We start from the raw sequence: 19,707 nt of genomic DNA on the forward strand, positions 1-19,707 counted from the left end.
TATTATTGCTCATATAACGTCAAAACAATATCTATTCCAAATTCCTCACAATGAATAAACAAGTGAATAATTATCGATCATTTTTGAGCCAACTTACCATCTCTGTCAACAGAAGTCAGCACAACATAGTCAAGACCCCACTCTGCTATTGCATTTGCTGTGTTGATAGGCTCATCCGGATCTAAAGGTGGAGGCTTTCGACTGGTTTTCACGGAACAGAACCTGCAGCCTCTTGTGCAGGTATCGCCCATTAACTAAAAGGGGAAAACGATGGACAAAATCTGTTAACTTGGAACTTTTATTTATCAATGTCAAGTGTACTCCTTCAATGCTTTGAAATGCATCCCAAATAAAATATTAAAAGTATATTTAATAACAAATCCCTATGAACTGAGGTAGATAAATATCTAACTCAGGTAGCTAAATATGTTTAATGAATTCACATTATACTTCAAAAGATTTAAACTCCATATATAGCTCCAAATTAACACCAGAATACATCAATGTCACATTCACCTACTTTTCAATATGGCATCATCATTGAGAGATTAAACCTAAACTAGGCATAAAATTAAGCTCTGCTAAAGGTTCAAAGGATTTCTGGATCCCAGATTTCCTCACTTGTAGACCCCAGATTGGATTGGCAACATCTCCTCCAAGATCTCCATCAACACAGGTGCACTACAGGGCTGTATACCTAGCCCTCTGCTCTATTCTTTTTACACCTATGACTGTGTGGCTAAGCACAGCTCCAATGCCATATTCAAGTTTGCTGAAGAAACCACGGTCATTGGGCAAATCAACGGTGGTGATGATTCAGCATATAGGAGAGAGAATGAAAATTTGGCTGAGTGGTGTAATAACAACCATCTCTCACTCAATGTCAGCAAGGTGAAGCAACCGATTGTAGACTTCAGGAAAGGGATACCAGAGGTCCATGAGCCAGTCCTCATCAGAGGATCAGAAGTGGGGGTGGTGAACAGTTTTAAATTCCTGGGCGTTACTATTTCAGAGGACCTGTCCTGGACCCAGCATGTAAATGCGATTGTGAAGGAAGCTCGGGAGCACCTCTACTTCCTTAGGAGTCTGTGGAGATTCAGCATGGCATCTAAAACTCTGACAAGCTTCTATATATGTGTAGTGGAGAGTATATTAACTGGCTGCATCATGGCCTGGTATGGAAACACCAATGCCTTTGAACAGAAAATCCTACAAAAGTTAGTGGATTCGGCCCAGTACATCACAGGCAAAGCCCTCCCAACCATTGAGCACATCTACATGAAACACTGTCATAGAAAAGCAGCATCCATCATCAGAGATCCCCACCACCTAGGCCAGGGGCCGGCAACCTTTTTGCCTCTGTGGGCTGGATCGCGTATTAATGAGTGGACGGTGGGCCAGATAAATGCCATAAAAAACTTGAAATATGGGAATTATCCATTTAAATACATCTAAGACTCAGATCATCTATCAACCGTCACCAATTAAGACAAATCGGATAGAACCATCAATTCAGCTTGGCGAAACAACCCTGGAAAATGTGGACCACTTTCCGTATGTTGGAAGTCATCTCTCCTCCAATGTCCACCTTAATGATGAGATCCAACATTGACTTAAATGCGCTGGAACAGCTTTTGGACATCTCCGAACAAGAGTCTTTCATGATTGTGACATCCGAACAGACACCAAAATGTTAGTGTACAAAGCAGTGGTAATCCCAACGCTCCTGTATGCATCAGAAACCTGGACAACATACCGACGACATCTGAAGGCACTTGAAAAGTTCCATCAACGCTGTCTTCGAAACAACTTAAATATCAGCTGGGAAGCTAGAAGAACCAATGTCAGTGTGCTAAATGAAGCAAAAACAACAAGCGTTGAAGCCTACGTCATCAAGAACTGACTAAGATGGAGTGGTCATGTTCAGGTGAAAGACGAACGTCTGCCGAAACAAATCTCCTACTCCCAGCTTAAAGAAGACAAACATAAAAGAGGCAGACAACAGAAGAGACTCAAAGACGTCTTAAAAGCCAACATGAAGAAATGTAACATTGACATCAACAATTGGGAAACCAATGGCAAGGGCAGGAAACTCTGGCAAGCCATCATCCGAGAAGGAACAGCAACTTTTGAAACTAAAAGATGTGCAGAATTAAAAGAAAAGAGAAGAAAATGGAAAGAGAGGCAGCAACAACCAAAGCCTGATCTGCCATCTGGAACTATCTGTCCTGAATGCGGAAGAACTTTCAGAGCCAAGATTGGACTCATAAGCCACTTGAGAGCCCATAAATAGATCAACGGAATGAAGACCATCATCCTCGACCTCGAGGGATAGCCACGAGTTATGTTTTGCCTCAAATTAATGAATAACACATGCTAGAAAATCATTTGTGCTTAACCAAGGATGCCAATTAGTAATCAAAGAACTCAGTTTAGTTGCAATTTATTTCAATCAAGGCATCTTTTGAATCTATTAAAAGGACACAAAGAATCTTTAAATATAAAACATATGAACATGATGCATTGAATGGTGATAAATTAAGTAAAATAAAAAAGAAAATGTTAATGCAAACAGTCGATAAATCAATGTGAAACTTGATGCTGTTTGTTGCTTGAAAGCTTCTCAATATTGGCTGTCAGACTTGTTGATGCCAAGAGCAAGACATTATCCAGATGGGCATCAGTCAATCTTGTTCTCAGATGGTTCTTGGTGTGCTTCAGTTTTGAAAATAATTGCTCACACAGATAAGTGCTGCCAAACAATGATGCCATCTTTTTTGCATGGTCCGTTAAGTTTAGGATACCTCCCACTTGGATGAATATATTTTCTATAGAAATCAAGCACTGACACATCTTCAAAATTAAATTTCGATCTCAATATGTCATCACACTGCATCTCAATCAATTCCATTTGAAAAATTTCTGATGCAGTGTCCACTTCCACATCAAATGGAGTAGCAAACAGCTTGAACTCATTTTCATGCAAGCGAAAATCAGCAAAACGAGATGAAAACTCTTCTCTCAATTCTTGGACCATATTCACAAAAATGCCTGGATCTTGTGCTTTATTTTTTTGAAAAGTGGGAAAATCTGCACAATTTCCTTTTTGAAGCTGGTACTCCCACAATTGCAGCTTTCTTTCAAAGGCCACAATATCACCATACATCTTATGTATCAGCTGATTTTTTTTCCTTGAAGTTGTAAATTCAAGTTATTTAAATGAGATGTAATGTCCACAAGAAATGCCAGTAAACATTCTTTGACGAATTCTCCATCTGTAAAAGGCTTCATCCTTTCTGCAATATGTTTTGAGACTTCATAGTTGGCACGGGTATTTCCTTCATTTCCACTGCTTTTCTTGGCAAAAAATGATGTTTGTTTTCCGAAACTAGCCTTCATTCGCTCAACTTCATCTTTCCTTGCTTGCCCAGTAAACTTGTTAAAATTTCCACTATGGCAGGTCTTCTAATGTCGCCTGATATTTACCACCTTACTCACAGCAACATTTTCTAGGTAAATGAGACAAATTGTTTTCCCAGCTTGCTAGATGAAGAAGTAATCTAGTGTCCAAGTGTCTTGGAAATTTTGGCACTCAGAGTCTACCTTCCTGCGTTTTGCATTCATTGCCATTGGAATCTTTTTCTTCGATTTTATTTCGAAATGCGAGTTATTCAACAAGTTATCGTAGCACATGTAAATATCTGGATATTTAGCGTGGATTTCTTGTTAAAACACAGTGAAGCTGTTTCTGTTTACAAATTTGAACGATCCCATCCGAAAACCTGCGCGTGCACGGAGAGTATCTAATACATATTAATAAGGTAGTCTGCCTTCCCGTCATTCGAATGAATAGTAACTGGTCTTGAATCTGGTGGTGTGCAACCTGAGGCTCTTGAACTTTCCACCTGATGGCAGCATCGAGAAGAGAGCATGGCCTAGGTCAGGGGTAGGTAACCTACAGCCCGCGGGCCAGATCCGGCCCGCAAAGGTATTTTGACCAGCCTGCAAACAAATATTGGGATACTATGCTTATCCAGCCTACGAGCGATTTTTCCTAATTCTGAGTGTTTCACGTGACCACACTGATGGACATGCATGGCGTCTTGTTCACTGGCCCCAGATTCCGTTTTGTTCCAAACCAAACACAGATCAGATTATATATTATTAAAGGGATGGCGCAACTAGAAAAGGTGGAAAGACAAAAAAATTTTTAACATAAAAATTAAGAACTTTTAACAAGCAGGAGCCTTGTAGAGAAGCTTCAAATTAAAGGCCAGTGATTAGAAAAAAAATGCTGAAGTTAACACACAAGTCTGCTGGAAACATATAAAAATAAGAAAAATAGAGGGAGACATAAAAGGCATTAATCCGCAATTTCTCTAGAAAGCGTTTTTTCACTATTCCTTTGTTAGCTGTGTAAATCATGTTTATACCCCCATCTGAAGGTAAAGTGATGGAGCAAAAGACTCCCAACTAAGCAAGTCCAGGAATTGCCTAGGTTGTCTGTGTCAGCATCCACTACTCTGATCTTCCACAACTACCAGCAGTCAGAGCCACAATGTTGACAACAATCTTTTAAGGGAACAGGCATATATGACAGACCACACTCTTCCAGCTACGGGGGAGTGTTTCTGCTTAAATAATTACTGCTGCAATGATGCCTAAGGAAATGTGAAGCCATTTACAGGAAATGTTCACAGTGGAATAGGGATCTGAACAAAGAAATGATGCTCTTCTCAAAAATTCACGAAGCAGAATTGAGCACAAACAAGGTGTCTTGATAGATAACATGATTGTCCATGACCACCTCTTCTGCCTCAATGAGACCACTCTCAAGTTGGAAGAGCATCATCTCATATTCCACCTGAATAGCCTCCGATCTGATGGCATGAAGATAAATTTCTCCAACTTCTGGTAATTTTCCCCTCTCTCTTCTTCTATTCTTCACTCTGGTCTCTTACCTATTTTCCTCACCTGTCTTCTCCTCCCCTTGGTGCCCCTCCTCCTTCCCTTTCTCCCATGGTCCACTCTCTCCTCCTATCAGATTCCTCCTTCTCCAGACCTTTATCTTTTCCACCCCTCACCTCCAAGCTTCTTACTTCATCCCCTCCCCACCCAGCTTCACCTTCTACCTTGTCTCCCTTCCCCCCTCCCTTCTTATTCTGGCATCTTCCCCCTTCCTTTCCAGTCCTGATGAAGGGTCTCAGCCCAAAACATCAACTATTTATTCATTTCCATAAATGCTGCCTGATCTGCTGAGTTCCTCCAGCATTTTGTGTGTTCTCTTGATGGAGGTTCATATGGTTCTAATGTCACTGGAAAAGGGAAGGAGAAACAATAATTCAGCCTTATTTTGAAATCAATTTTTTTTTAAATAGGTTACTGCATCTCACCATTATAGTGGCTGTAGCTGTGCCTTTTTCTCCTCCCCAGCATTCTCCAATATTTGGACACCTTGCCTCTTCACATACCTGAAAGCAGGAAGCTGATTTAAAACGAGTACAGTGTGTAAGGATCACACACCAAGGACCTATGGACTCACTCAAATTGCTTACGTTTGTATCAAAAGCTGCAATGACTTTCAAACTGAATACCAGTGAGACCAGCTCAACCATTAGTTAGGAGTAGTCAGTGATAATTCACTTGAAACTGTCATTACAATAAAAGTCAGCTGAAAGTAAAAGTCCAGGTAAAGATATTTATACTATTCAGAAGATAATCAAAAGAGTTACAATTATGGAGCAAACAAAATTATGCTGGTTATAAAATTTGCCAAAACAAGGCCTTCTCACAGGATGACTGGCGCAGATCTTTAAGTTTTTACTGGACCCCTCATATTTGGTGCAGCTATAGCGGATTTTCTGGAGTGGAGAACACTGTTTTTATCATTATTGTGACTGCACTGCATGCTAATTGAAAATACAGAAGGATTTGGGAAACAATGTTTGACTTCAAGTATCTTTGAGAATGAGTGCCCATTGATAAAACACCTTGGTCTAATCATTTCCTTGCATCCATTATTTGTTTGTTCCAAGTTGTTTCTCCAAGATAATTTATGCTGGTGTCTAGTACTCAATTTTCTAAGCCAATAATTTTGAATGAATGGATGAGTTACAAGAGTAATTACATTTCAAGAAATACATCACTATGTACAAAATAGTTTAGGACATCTCAAATCAGTAAAAGGCACCATATAAATGGAAGCTTTTCTTCAACTTAAAGTTGCTTAGAAACAAACAGATTTAAGGATCAACGGATTGTGCCAAAAAGAGTGATGAAGCACAGAACACATCTACATTAGAAAACAGGTGTTACCCCAATAAGTTAGAGATAACGGGGACAATTCTTCAAATTATCTCATCCCCACAAATTCCATCCGAACCTCCAGAATGTATTATTAGCACATCTTTGTACATTTCCCAATTTGTTAATTTCATACAGGGTACAGAAAACAAGAGTTGCCAGAAACATTTCAAAACTTATTGTACACTAACAGCTTCCAGCAGTAGAGGTAATGCAAGCAATCTGAAGTCAATGGTTTACAGTAAAAGTACTTGGACTGCAAGAAGGAAAAAATTAGTAGTTATGGCTCCAACAGATAAATTGCTAGTTCCTTACAATTAAGATATGGAAATTAATTACAGAAATGCAAACTACTTATATAATGCACTCATTAACTACGTATGTTCCTTTAACTTAATTATGGTTAGTGCTCAATGAAATGAAATCACAGGAAGTACAATGAGTGGCCATGTTATCAGGTACACTTATACATTAATGCAAATATCTAAACAGCCAATCATGTGGCAACAACTCAATGCATAAAAATATTCAGACATGGTCAAGAGTTCAGTAGTTGTTCAGACAAAACATCAGAATGGGGAAGAAGTATGATCTAAGTGACTTTGACCGTGGAATGATGGTTGGTGGCAAATGGGGTTTGAGTATTTTGAGTATCTCAGAAACCGCTGACTTCCTGGCATTTTCACACACAAGAGGCTCTGGAGTTTACAGAGAATGATGGAAAAAACAAAAAAAAATATCCAGTGAGTGGCAGTTCTGTGGGCAAAAAGGCCTTTTTAATGGGAGATAGCAGATGAGATTGGCCAGGTTGGTTCAAACTGACAGGAAGGCAACAGTAACTCAAATAACCATGCATTACAACAGTGGTGTGCAGAAGAGCACGTATGAATGCACAACATATCAAACCCTGAAATGGATAGGCTACAGCAGCAGCAGATCACAAATATACACTCTGGCTACTTTGTTAAATAAAGTACAGAATCATACGATATGAATAGCTGTAGAAAATGGACAACAGTGCAATGTAGTACTCAGGGAAGGAGTGTACAATTGGCACATCAGAAAGGGAAGGTTCAACTATTTTGGGCAATGTGTTTTTAAGCTTGGTTTTGGGGAAAACTGGTTTGGACTAATGGAACAATCAGTTTACTGCCACTTCTCAGGACAAAGCTCTTGTGTAATGTGAAGCCTCAGAAAGTACTTACAGTGTGCAGATTCAAATTCCGAAGAGTATTTTTCAATTTATTGTAATTTTTCCCAAGAGGAATCTCTGTCTTCAACCATGGAGGCAATCTTAATCTATAATTGTAAATAATATCACAAAATACATTATTTCAGTAGTATTTTAGAAAGTAAGCTATGTGATGTCTTGCAAATGTGAACAGGCTCACAAGTAGCTTGCCAAACACTGAACTAAGAGCTCTGTTCAGAGGTCTTCAAAGAAGGATGAAAGTATTAAGGAAAAGCCACCACGCATCACTGGGACACACTGCAGTATCAATGAAAGGTAATGCATCAACTGATATTCACAAGTAACTTGCTTTCTCTTCCACCTTCTCTTGGTCACACAAACCTCCCTTCCACTTGATGCCAACAAATGCCTGAAAGCACTGGATACAGTGAAGGCTCCAGAAACAAATCAACATACCAAAAGCTTGTGCTTCAAAACTAATTGTGCTTTTATCCAAGCTGGTTTACTATAGCTACAATATTGACATCTACCTGACAACGTAGAAAACTGCCCAGGTATGTCCTGCTCATGGCAAGTAGGACAAACCAATTCAGATGATTACTGCCCAATCAGATTTCTATCAATCATCAGGAAAGTAATGGAAGATGGCTTCAACAGTGCCAATAAGTATACTTATATCCCAATAACCGGTTTGCTTGGAAAATCTGACACTGCAGTACTAATCATAGCCTTGGACCAATCATAAATAGAGCTCCAGAAAGGAAGCAAGGCATCCTTGATGTCAGGGGACTATTTGGCCAAACACTGCATCATGAAGGCCTGTATGAAGGGGAAAACACTCCAGTGGCTGGAGACATACCCAATATAATGAAGATGATTGTGCTTATTGGAAATCAATCATCCTGGCTACATGACATTGCTGCAGGAGTTCCCTAACAAGTATCTTAACACCATTTTCAAAAAAAGAATGCTTAGACTTGTACCTTTCTCCTTTTTGGCGCTTCAGGTTGCCTTTATACTCTTCCCATGTTCCCTTATCTGATAATTCGCCAGATATAAACTCCCGCAGGTCAGGACCCTCTTCCAAAAGTTGTTTCTTTTTGTCTGGCAGTGTACTGAAAGACTTTAGCTGATTGCAGAGGACACGAACATAAACCTAAAATATTTTGCACAACATCAGTCCAAACTCCACATAGATAAATGTTTTGAAACCAAGTGTATAAAAGATAGTTCAAAAATTACAATTTCTAACATACACTATTGGCTCACACATTAATATAGACAAACTACTCCCACTATCCACAGAAAATGGAATGACACCCAACAAACGAAAAAGAAACGTATATAATCCATTCTATTATGGGCTCGACCAGATCCATCATGTGGAAGATGTAAGACTGAACAGACACTCTGGTGTTAGCACAGAAAGTAAGGTATCAAACTTATTCTACTTAGAGCAAAAGCTTTAAAAATTACATTTATCCAACCAAGACTTCCTGGTTCCTGCAAAGCTACAGGACCTGTGCCTCTGTACCTCTCACTGCAACTGGATCCTTGAGTTCCTAACTAGATCACAAACTATGTTGATTCAAAATAACATCACCACCTTACTGACAATCAACACTGGTGCACCTCAGGGGTGTGTGCTTGACCCACTGCTCTACTCTCTCTATACCCATGACTGTGTGTTTAGGCGTAGCTCAAATACTATCTATAAATTTGATACAACCATTGTTGGCAGAATCTCAGGTGGACTTCAGAAAGGGTAAGAAAACACACACCAGTTCTCAGAGGGATTAACAGCAGAGAAAGTGAACAATTTCAAGTTCCTGGTGTTAATATCTGACGACCTAACCTGGTCCCAACATATCAATGCAGCTATAAAGGCGGCAAGACAACGGCTATATTTCATGAGGAGTTTGAGGAGATCTGGGATGTCATCTGAAACACTCGCACATTTCTACAGATGTACCGTGGAAAGCATTCTAACTAGCTGCTTCACTGTCTGGTATGGGGTTGGGGGGGAGGAACTGCACAGGATTGAAGTAGGCTGCAGAGAGTTGTACAATTAGTCAGCTCCATCGTGGGCACTAGCCTCTGCAGTATCCAAGACAGCTTCAAGAAGCAGTGCCTCGAAAAGGCGGTATTCATCATTAAGGGCCTCCAACACCCAGGACATGCCCTCTTCTCATTGTTACTGTCAGGAAGGAGGTACACAGGCCTGAAGGCACACACTCAGTGATTCAGGAATAGCTTCTTCTCCCCTACCATCGATTTCTGAATGGACATTGAACCCATGACATATACTTAGGGTAACTCACAGTTTTTCCCCCTGTGCTATCATATACTGCACTGTACTGTTGCTGCAAAGTTAACAAATGTCATGATACATGCCGGTGCCGGTGATATTAAACCTGATTCTGGTTCCGATTTCCAATAAGCAGAAATGTTTGGAACTCTTCACATCAAAAGATTAGGAGAATGAGCAAAGAAGTGGCAGAGGGAAGCGTATGGTCATGCATTTTGGTAGAAGAAATAAAAGCATAGACTATATTGTAAACAGGGAGCACATTCAAAAATCAGAGGTGCAAAGGGACCTAATACAGGATCCCCTGAAGTTTAACTTGCAGGTAGAGTCAGTAGTAAGGAAGGTTAGCATTCATTTTGCGAGGACTAGAATATAGTTATGCTGAGATCTTATAATATTTGGAGTATTGTGAGCTGTTTTCTGCTCCATATCTAAGAAAAGATGTGCTGGCTTTGAAAAGGGTGCAGAAGAGGTTTACAAGAATGATCCTGGGAATGAAAAGGTTGAGGTATGTGCAGTGTTTGGGCCGTAACTCGCTGGAGTTTAGAATAATGAGGATAATTGGGGAAAGCATCTCATTGAAACGTATTGAATATTGAAAGGCCTACATAAAGTGGATATGGAGAGAATGTTTTCTATAATGGGAGTGTCTAGGACCAGAGAGTACAGCCTCAGAATAGAAGGACATCCCTTTGGAACAGAGATGAGGAAGAATTTCTTTTGACAGAGATTGGTGAATCTATGTAATTCATTGTCACATACAGCAGTAAAGGTCAAGTTACTGGATGTATCTTATTGATAATACTTCATTAGTAAGGGTGGGTCAAAGGTTACAGGGAGAAGGCAGGAGAATGGGGTTGAGAGGAAAAGATAGCTGAATGTCTTTAGCGTTTGGTTTGGCGCACAAACCTAAGTGCTGGGGAGGGAGGTCTCCCTCCCCCAAGGAGCAGGTACTCTGTCTGACCACAGCTGATGTGAGGAAGACCCTCGCCAGGGTTAACCCACGTAAAGCTACGACGCCTGATAACATACCTGATCAGGTGCCGAGGGATTATGCAGTCCAGGTAACAGATATTTTAACAAAAGGATAGACATCTTCAACATCTCTCTGGAACATTTCTGTGTCCCTTCATACTTCAAGGCAGCCACCATCATCCCGGTGCGCAAGGAGGTGACAGAAACCTGCCTCAGCGACTACTGTCTAGTGGCACTGACCTCAACAATAATGAAATGCTTTCAGCAGCTGGTTACGGATTGCATTAAATCTCATCTTCCTGCCACATTGGACCCTTTCCAGTTTGCTTATCCCTCAAATCGATCCACTGATGAAGTCATAGCCTCTGCTTTCCACTCCGTCCTGTCCCACCTGTAAAATCATGCCTCACGTGCCAGGATGCTGCTAATCAACTTCAGCTTGGCGTTTGATATGATCATCCCTCGGAAGCTGGTGGGTAAAATGAACTCATTGTGTCTCAACACCACTTTGTAACTGGATCCTGGATTTCTTCATAGAAAGCCTCAGCGACTCCATATTGACAGTAACTTCTCTAGCTCCATCACGCTGAACACTGGCGCTCCCCAGGGCTGCAAGCTCAAGCCTGCTGCTATTCACGTTGCTGATGCATGAGTGTACTGCTAGATCCAGTTCAAACTGAATCAAATTCGCTGACTTAACAGTGTCTGGCTTCATCAACGACGACAAGGAGACTGTGTATGGAGAGAAGGTGGAGCAGCTGGTAGAGTGGTACGAGCACAACAGCTTGAGTCTCAGTGTGGATAAGACCAAAGGACTTGCTGATCACCCCTCACTGCATATACCCGGCTCCTCTGTGGGAGCACCAACACCAAGTTTCTGAGAGTGTGCACGTAACAGACAATTTCACCTGCTCCCTCAAGGCCACCTCTTTGGTCAAGAAAGCACAGCGTCATCTCCATTTCCCGAGGAGGGTGAAGATCCCTCCCCAAAATTCTAACCAATTTTTTACAGGAGCACCATACAGGAATTGCAAGGCACCTGATTGTGAAAACTGCTGAGAGGATCACTGGGATTGCTCTTCCACCCATCAGAGATATTTATCAGGAGCGCTATGTTGACAGGGCCGTTAGCATTGTCAATCACCCCTCCCATCTGTCCAACGATCTCGTTGACCTGCTACAATCAGGCAGGAGGTACCGCAGCATTAGGACAAGAACTCTGAGGATGGAGAGCAGTTTCCTTCCTCCAGGCTGTAAGACTACTGAACTCCCTGCCACCACACAGGTCTCATCATACATGAGGCGTCAGTAGCGTTTAACTTTCAGCTCGTGTTGGAAGTGCATCTTATTATTTGTTACTTTATTTGTGGTGATATTACTTTCTGTGTACGTGTGTGAGTTATATGCACTGTGTTGTGCTACTTGGTCTGGAGGAACGTTGTTTTATTTGGTGGTACACAGGTGTATGGGTGAATGACAATAAACTGAACTTGAAATTAGCCATGACCGAATGGCAGAGCAAACTCAATGGGCTGAATGGCCTAATTCAGATCCTGTCCTATTATGATCTTACCATGGTATGGACCAACAGATGAACATCTCCTCGCAGACAAAGGTGCAATTTGGGGATGTATGCTTAACCACTGCTCTACTCTCTCAACTCACGATTGTTCAAATGCCATCTATAAACTCACCGATGACACCACAGTTGTTGGCAGAAATTTAGATGGTGATGAAAATTCATACGTAAGTGAGTTAGATCGATTAGTGGTGTCGCAACAACAATCTTACACTCAACATCAGCAAGACCAAGGAATTCATTGTGAACTTCATGAATAGGAAATCTGGAGAACACACGCCAGTCATCATTGCAGCTTCAAGTTCCTGGGCGTCAATATGTCAGAGGATAATCCTGGGCCAGCATATTGATACAATCACAATGTTGTGCTTCATTTGAGTTTGAGGAGATTCATTATGTCACCGAAGTCTCTTGTAGATTTCTGTAGATCTACAATCAACTGCAATCAGCTGGCTGCGTCACAGCCCAGTGTGGAGGCTCCAATGCACAGAAGGACAAGCAGCTGCCGACTCAGCCAGCTCCATCACAGTCACAACCCTCCCCACCACCGAGATTGCCTTCAAAAGGTGGTGCCTCAAGAAGGCGGCATCCATGACCAAGGATTCCCACCATCCAGGGCAGGCGTGCCTCTTCTTTTCCCTACCACTGGGGAGGAGGTACAGCAGCCAGACTAACACTCACTCAGTGACTTAGGAACAGTGGAGGAGGTGGTACATGAGCCAGCAGACTAACACTCACTCAGTGATTTAGGAACAGCTCCTTTCGTCTCCACCACCACGTTTTTCAATGGCCCATGAAATCCATGAACACCATATCAAATTTTCTTTTCTTTACACTATTTTTGTAAGTTATAGTATTTTTGTATATTTGCACTGTATTGCTGCACAAAGCAACACAATTATAAAATACACCAGTCAGAGATTATAAATCTGATTCTGAACTGACGTCATCCACACCTTTCCTACAATTCCACTTTTCTCTATCAAAGTTCCCACACTTGAAAGTCATATTTTTTTGAAAGTTAGTTAAATATATGGACCCCGGGGTGAAAATTATTGTGTAAGTATCTATTTTTCTTCTTTGCAAAACAGAAACTTGTCAAGCAGCAAAAGATTAATAACAACTAGACAGCAAGCCAGCCAAGCCGAGGAGAAGCTCTGGAATCCCAGGATAGTGAACTTGGAATAGAGCGGAGAATGAACTGAAGCACCTACAGAAGGGTAAAATATATGCACTGGCAGGTTAAAGAGCTTTTTTTGAATCGGCTTAGTGCAAGTGAGTCAGTGTAGCACGAAAGAGTGTGGATTATGGGGAAATAAGAGGTGACATACAAGACTGACGGAAGTGTTCATTGCAGCAGGTGTAAACCAGAAGGGCGGAATGGTCTCCCCGTTTTGTAACACATTCAAACCCCGCATATTCCCATCCATGTCCCAGACTCTTCGCCTCCCTGACGTTCTCCAACCCTGGATAAATTCCCAATTTCCCTCTTTTCCCCACCGCAACCATTCCCACCCCCGGCCACAGCCTCACACAAACCGGTCCCAGGCGACCACCGCCGAGCAGGAGCCACTTCATGTCCGCCACCGACACAACGACGTGGAAAATCACTGACAATCTTCAGCGACAATACTGTGACCGACCTCCACACAGACGAGACCTGTTCTCGGCCGCGACAATACTGCGGCTGCGTTCGTCCTCCAGTGACAGCGCCGACCACCGGCCCTAACAGTACTGCGAGTAGTCGCCAGTGACAGCGCCGACCACCGGCCCTAACTGCACTGCGTGTGGTCGCCAGTGACAGCGCCGACCACCGGCCCTAACAGTACTGCGAGTAGTCGCCAGTGACAGCGCCGACCACCGGCCCTAACTGCACTGCGAGTAGTCGCCAGTGACAGCGCAGACCACCAGCCCAAACAGTACTGCGTGTGGTCGCCAGTGACAGCGCCGACCACCGGCCCTAACTGCACTGCGAGTAGTCGCCAGTGACAGCGCCGACCACCGGCCCTAACTGCACTGCGAGTAGTCGCCAGTGACAGCGCCGACCACCGGCCCTAACAGTACTGCGAGTAGTCGCCAGTGACAGCGCCGACCACCGGCCCTAACTGCACTGCGTGTGGTCGCCAGTGACAGCGCCGACCACCGGCCCTAACAGTACTGCGAGTAGTCGCCAGTGACAGCGCCGACCACCGGCCCTAACTGCACTGCGTGTGGTCGCCAGTGACAGCGCAGACCACCGGCCCTAACAGTACTGCGTGTGGTCGCCAGTGACAGCGCCGACCACCGGCCCTAACTGCACTGCGAGTAGTCGCCAGTGACAGCGCCGACCACCGGCCCTAACAGTACTGCGTGTGGTCGCCAGTGACAGCGCCGACCACCGGCCCTAACTGCACTGCGAGGAGTCTCTAGTGATAGCGCCACCCCCTGGCCCTAACAGTACTGCGTGTGGTCTCCAGTGACAGCGCCGCCCCCTGGCCCTAACAGTACTGCGTGTGGTCTCCACTGACAGCGCCGCCCCCTGGCCGTAACCGCACTGCGAATCGTCTCCAGTGACAGCGCAGACCACCGGCCCTAACAGTACTGCGTGTGGTCGCCAGTGACAGCGCAGACCACCGGCCCTAACAGTACTGCGTGTGGTCGCCAGTGACAGCGCCGACCACCGGCCCTAACAGTACTGCGTGTGGTCGCCAGTGACAGCGCAGACCACCGGCCCTAACAGTACTGCATGTGGTCGCCAGTGACAGCGCCGACCACCGGCCCTAACTGCACTGCGAGTAGTCTCCAGTGACAGCGCCGCCCCCTGGCCCTAACAGTACTGCGTGTGGTCTCCAGTGACAGCGCCGCCCCCTGGCCCTAACAGTACTGCGTGTGGTCTCCAGTGACAGCGCCGACCACCGGCCCTAACAGTACTGCGTGTGGTCGCCAGTGACAGCGCAGACCACCGGCCCTAACAGTACTGCATGTGGTCGCCAGTGACAGCGCCGACCACCGGCCCTAACTGCACTGCAAGTAGTCTCCAGTGACAGCGCTGCCCCCTGGCCCTAACAGTACTGCGTGTGGTCTCCAGTGACAGCGCCGCCCCCTGGCCCTAACAGTACTGCGTGTGGTCTCCAGTGACAGCGCCGCCCCCTGGCCCTAACAGTACTGCGTGTGGTCTCCACTGACAGCGCCGCCCCCTGGCCGTAACCGCACTGCGAATCGTCTCCAGTGACAGCGCTGCCCCCTGGCCCTAACAGTACTGCGTGTGGTCACCAGTGACAACGCCGACCACCGGCCCTAACAGTACTGCGTGTGGTCTCCAGTGACAGCGCCAACCACCGGCCCTAACCGCACTGTGAGTAGTCTCCAGTGACAGCGCCGCCCCCTGGCCCTAACTGCACTGCGAATCATCTCCAGTGACAGCGCCGCCCCCTGGCCCTAACAGTACTGCGTGTGGTCGCCAGTGACAGCGCCGACCACCGGCCCTAACCGCACTGCGAGGAGTCTCTAGTGATAGCGCCACCCCCTGGCCCTAACCGCACTGCGAGTAGTCTCCAGTGACAGCGCCACCCCTGGCCCTAACCGCACTGCGAGTAGTCTCCAGTGACAGCACTGCCCCCTGGCCCTAACAGTACTGCGAGTTGTCTCCAGTGACAGCGCCACCCCTGGCCCTAACCGCACTGCGAGTAGTCTTCAGTGACAGCACTGCCCCCTGGCCCTAACAGTACTGCGAGTTGTCTCCAGTGACAGCGCCACCCCCTGGCCCTAACCGCACTGTGAATCGTCTCCAGTGACAGCGCCACTCCCTGGCCCTAACCACACTGCGAATCGTCTCCCGTGACAGCGCCACCCCCTGGCCCTAACAGTACTGTGTGTGGTCTCCAGTGACAGCGCTACCCCTTGGCCCTAACCGCACTGCGAATAGTCTCCAGTGACAGTGCTGCCCCCCTGGCCCTAACCACACTGCGAGTAGTCTCCAGTGACATCGCCACCCCCTGGCCCTGACATCACTGCGGCTACCGGCAGCGCCCCCGGTCACAGTATCACGCTCTAGCCCTGACCACCTTTTTATGTCATCGGGCTCTGATGACAATAACAGCTACCAGCTGCACCTCCAGTGACAATGTCGCTATGTGGTGGGAGCTGATTAATACAAAACGCGAGGTTCTCTTGGATTGGAAGATCCAAAGGAAAAGAACTGTGGCCAAGGAGTAGCCACTTCATGTCAACTATTGAAGCAGTGACACAGTGAACAACCAGTGCTGCTGCAATGATAGATAGCACATGGGCAGATATCCAGCACCAATCTTATGTCCTTAACAATGGACAGTGCGTAGAATGAGCACAGGAGGCCCAGCAGTTCAATGGCAACCATGACTTCTTCCAATTTATTTTACTGCACTAATATGTTGTTGGTGAGGCCCCACCTCTTGGGACTACTGTGTGTACAGTTTGGCCACAAGGGGTTGCAAACTCAGCCGGCTCCATCATGAGCACTGCTCTCCCCACCACCAAAGAGATCTTCAAAAGGCAACATCAATCATTAAGGACCCCCAACACCCAGGACATGCCCTCTACTCATTGCTAGCACCAGGGAGGAGGTACAGGAGCCCAAAGACACACACCAATGTTTAATGAGGCTTTTCATTCTAGGACGAGGGAGATGTCTTCCTTTTTTAAAGAAGGGGGCTTCTCTTCCTCCACTATCAACTCTGCTCTTGAACGCATCTCCCCCATTTCACGTACATCTGCTCTCACTCCATCCTCTCGCCACCCCACTAGGAATAGGGTTCCCCTGGTCCTCACCTACCACCCCACCAGCCTCCAGGTCCAACATATTATTCTCCGTAACTTCCGCCACCTCCAACGGGATCCCACAACTAAGCACATCTTTCCCTCCCCCCTCTCTCTGCATTCCGCAGGGATCACTCCCTACACAACTCCCTTGTCCATTCGTCCCCCCCATCCCTCCCCACTGATCTCCCTCCTGGCACTTATCCGTGTAAGCGGAACAAGTGCTACACATGCCCTTACACTTCCTCCCTTACCACCATTCAGGGCCCAAACAGTCCTTCCAGGTGAGGCAACACTTCACCTGTGAGTCGACTGGGGTGATATACTGCGTCCGGTGCTCCCGATGTGGCCTTTTATATATTGGCGAGACCCGACGCAGACTGGGAGACCGCTTTGCTGAACATCTACGCTCTGTCCGCCAGAGAAAGCAGAATCTCCCAGTGGCCACACATTTTAATTCCACATCCCATTCCCATTCTGACATGTCCATCCATGGCCTCCCCTACTGTAAAGATGAGGCCACACTCAGGCTGGAGGAACAACACCTTATATTCCGTCTGGGTAGCCTCCAACCTGATGGCATGAACATCGACTTCTCAAACTCCCCCTCGTATCCCATCTGTTACTCATTTTTATGCACACATTCTTTCTCTCACTCTCCTTTTTCTCCCTCTGTCTCTCTGAATATACCTCTTGCCCATCCTCTGGGTCCCCCCCCCCTTGTCTTTCTTCCCGGACCTCCTGTCCCATGATCCTCTCGTATCCCCTTTTGCCTATCACCTGTCCAGCTCTTGGCTCCATCCCTCCCCCTCCTGTCTTCTCCTATCATTTTGGATCTCCCCCTCTCCCTCCAACTTTCAAATCCCTTACTCACTCTTCCTTCAGTTAGTCCTGACGAAGGGTCTCGGCCTGAAACGTCGACTGTACCTCTTCCTACAGATGCTGCCTGGCCTGCTGCGTTCACCAGCAACTTTGATGTGTGTTGCTCCAATGTTTAATGAACTGTTTTTGCTCTCTACTTGCTCTACTGTACCTGTGTTCATTAATTTATGCTTTAGATATCTATAATTGTAATTTATAGTTTGTTTTTATGTTCTGCACTGTACTGCTGCCACAAAACAACAAATTTCACAGCATATGTCACTGATTTTAAAACTAATCCTGATTCTGATTCTCTGGCTCTCCCTGCTCTGCTTAGAGGTCCTAGACAACAGTAAAACATACATCAAGCTACTGTCAATTGCGGCTCAGCATTCAACACTATCATCCCCTCAGTACTAACTCTAACTCTGAACAATTGTACCTTCCTCCGCAACTGTATCCTCATCTTCCTTATCAGCAGACCATAGTTAATATGGACAAATAGATAGATAGATACTTTACTGATCCTAAAGGAAATTAACATGTCACAGTAGCAGCAGAAGTGCACAGATGTAAATATTAGCAGATAAGAATAAAAATAAGTTACCTCGAACAGTCTAACGGGAGGGGGTCATCAGTTCCTTGGCTATAGGTTGACTCATTATAGAGCCTAATGGCCGAGGGCAACAATGACCTCATATAGTGCTGTTTGGATCAGCACAATTGTCTTAGTTTATTACTAAAAGTGCTCCTCTGTGGCATACAGAGGGTGAGAAACATTGTCCAGAATTGCCAGGATTCTCCATAGGGTTCTTTGTTCCACCACAGCCTCCAGTGTCCAGTTTGACTCCTATAACAGAGCCAGCCTTTCTAGTCAGTTCATTGAGTCTGTTGGCATCACCTGTGTTGATGCCATTGCCCCAGCACACCACTATATAGAAGGTTGTCCTGGCAACAACATAGTGGTAGAACATATGAAGGAGAGGCCTGCATTCTCCGAAGGATCCCAGTCTCCTCAGGAAGTAGAGGTGACTCTGGCCCTTCTTGTACACAGCCTCTGTGTTGGCGATCCACTCAAGTCTGTCATCCAGGTGCATCCCCAGAAATTGTAGGTCCTCACCACATCCACGTCCTCACCATCAATAGTAACAGGGAGCAGTGCAGATCTAGTCTCCCTAAAGTCCATCACCATCTCCTGTGTCTGACTGATGTTGAGCTGCAGATGATTCAGCTTGCATCATTCGACAAAGTCCTCCACCAGGGCCCTGTATTCATCCTCCCATCCTCCCTTTATACTCTCAACTATCTAGTTATATAGAGAATTTCTGTAGATGACATGACTCAGCGTTGTATCTAAAGTCTGATGTATGCAGGATAAACAGGAAGGGAGCCAATACAGTCCCCTGTGGGGCCCCAGTGCTGTTTATAGCCATGTCTGACACACAGCTCTGAAGCTGCACAGACTGTGGTCTGTCATTCAGGTAGTCCATTATCTAGGATACAATGGAAGAGCCAACCTGCATTGAAGAAAGCTTTTCCCCCAGCAATGAGAAATCACAAAAATCACAATCCCCACAATGCTTCCCTGCTTATCCAAACGGGAGTAGGCTCTGTTCAGTGGGTAGATGACAGTATTGCCAACTCCAATGTGCTTCTGGCAGGCAAACAACAAGAGATCAAAGGCTGATCTGACCAGGGGTCGGAGGTGAGCCAGGA

The 19,707-nt window shown here is 45.3% G+C and overlaps 1 protein-coding gene across 2 annotated transcripts in view; it reads right to left on the bottom strand.

The window, feature by feature from the left end:
- Nucleotides 1–14,049, bottom strand: part of lias (lipoic acid synthetase) — a 29,843-nt gene extending 15,794 nt beyond the window's left edge. For both annotated transcript variants that reach the window (XM_072252850.1, XM_072252851.1), the window contains exons 1-5: nt 13,891–14,049; nt 8,479–8,651; nt 7,509–7,602; nt 5,394–5,471; nt 98–254 (exon numbers count right to left, since the gene is read on the bottom strand). In XM_072252850.1, the coding sequence (XP_072108951.1) occupies nt 98–254; nt 5,394–5,471; nt 7,509–7,602; nt 8,479–8,651; nt 13,891–13,935 (547 nt within the window). In that variant the 5' untranslated portion in view covers nt 13,936–14,049. The remainder of the gene's footprint in view (nt 1–97; nt 255–5,393; nt 5,472–7,508; nt 7,603–8,478; nt 8,652–13,890) is intronic.
- Nucleotides 14,050–19,707: the final 5,658 nt, after the last annotated feature.

This window comes from Mobula birostris, chromosome 3 (assembly GCF_030028105.1).
Source record: "Mobula birostris isolate sMobBir1 chromosome 3, sMobBir1.hap1, whole genome shotgun sequence".
Lineage (NCBI taxonomy): Eukaryota > Metazoa > Chordata > Chondrichthyes > Myliobatiformes > Myliobatidae > Mobula > Mobula birostris.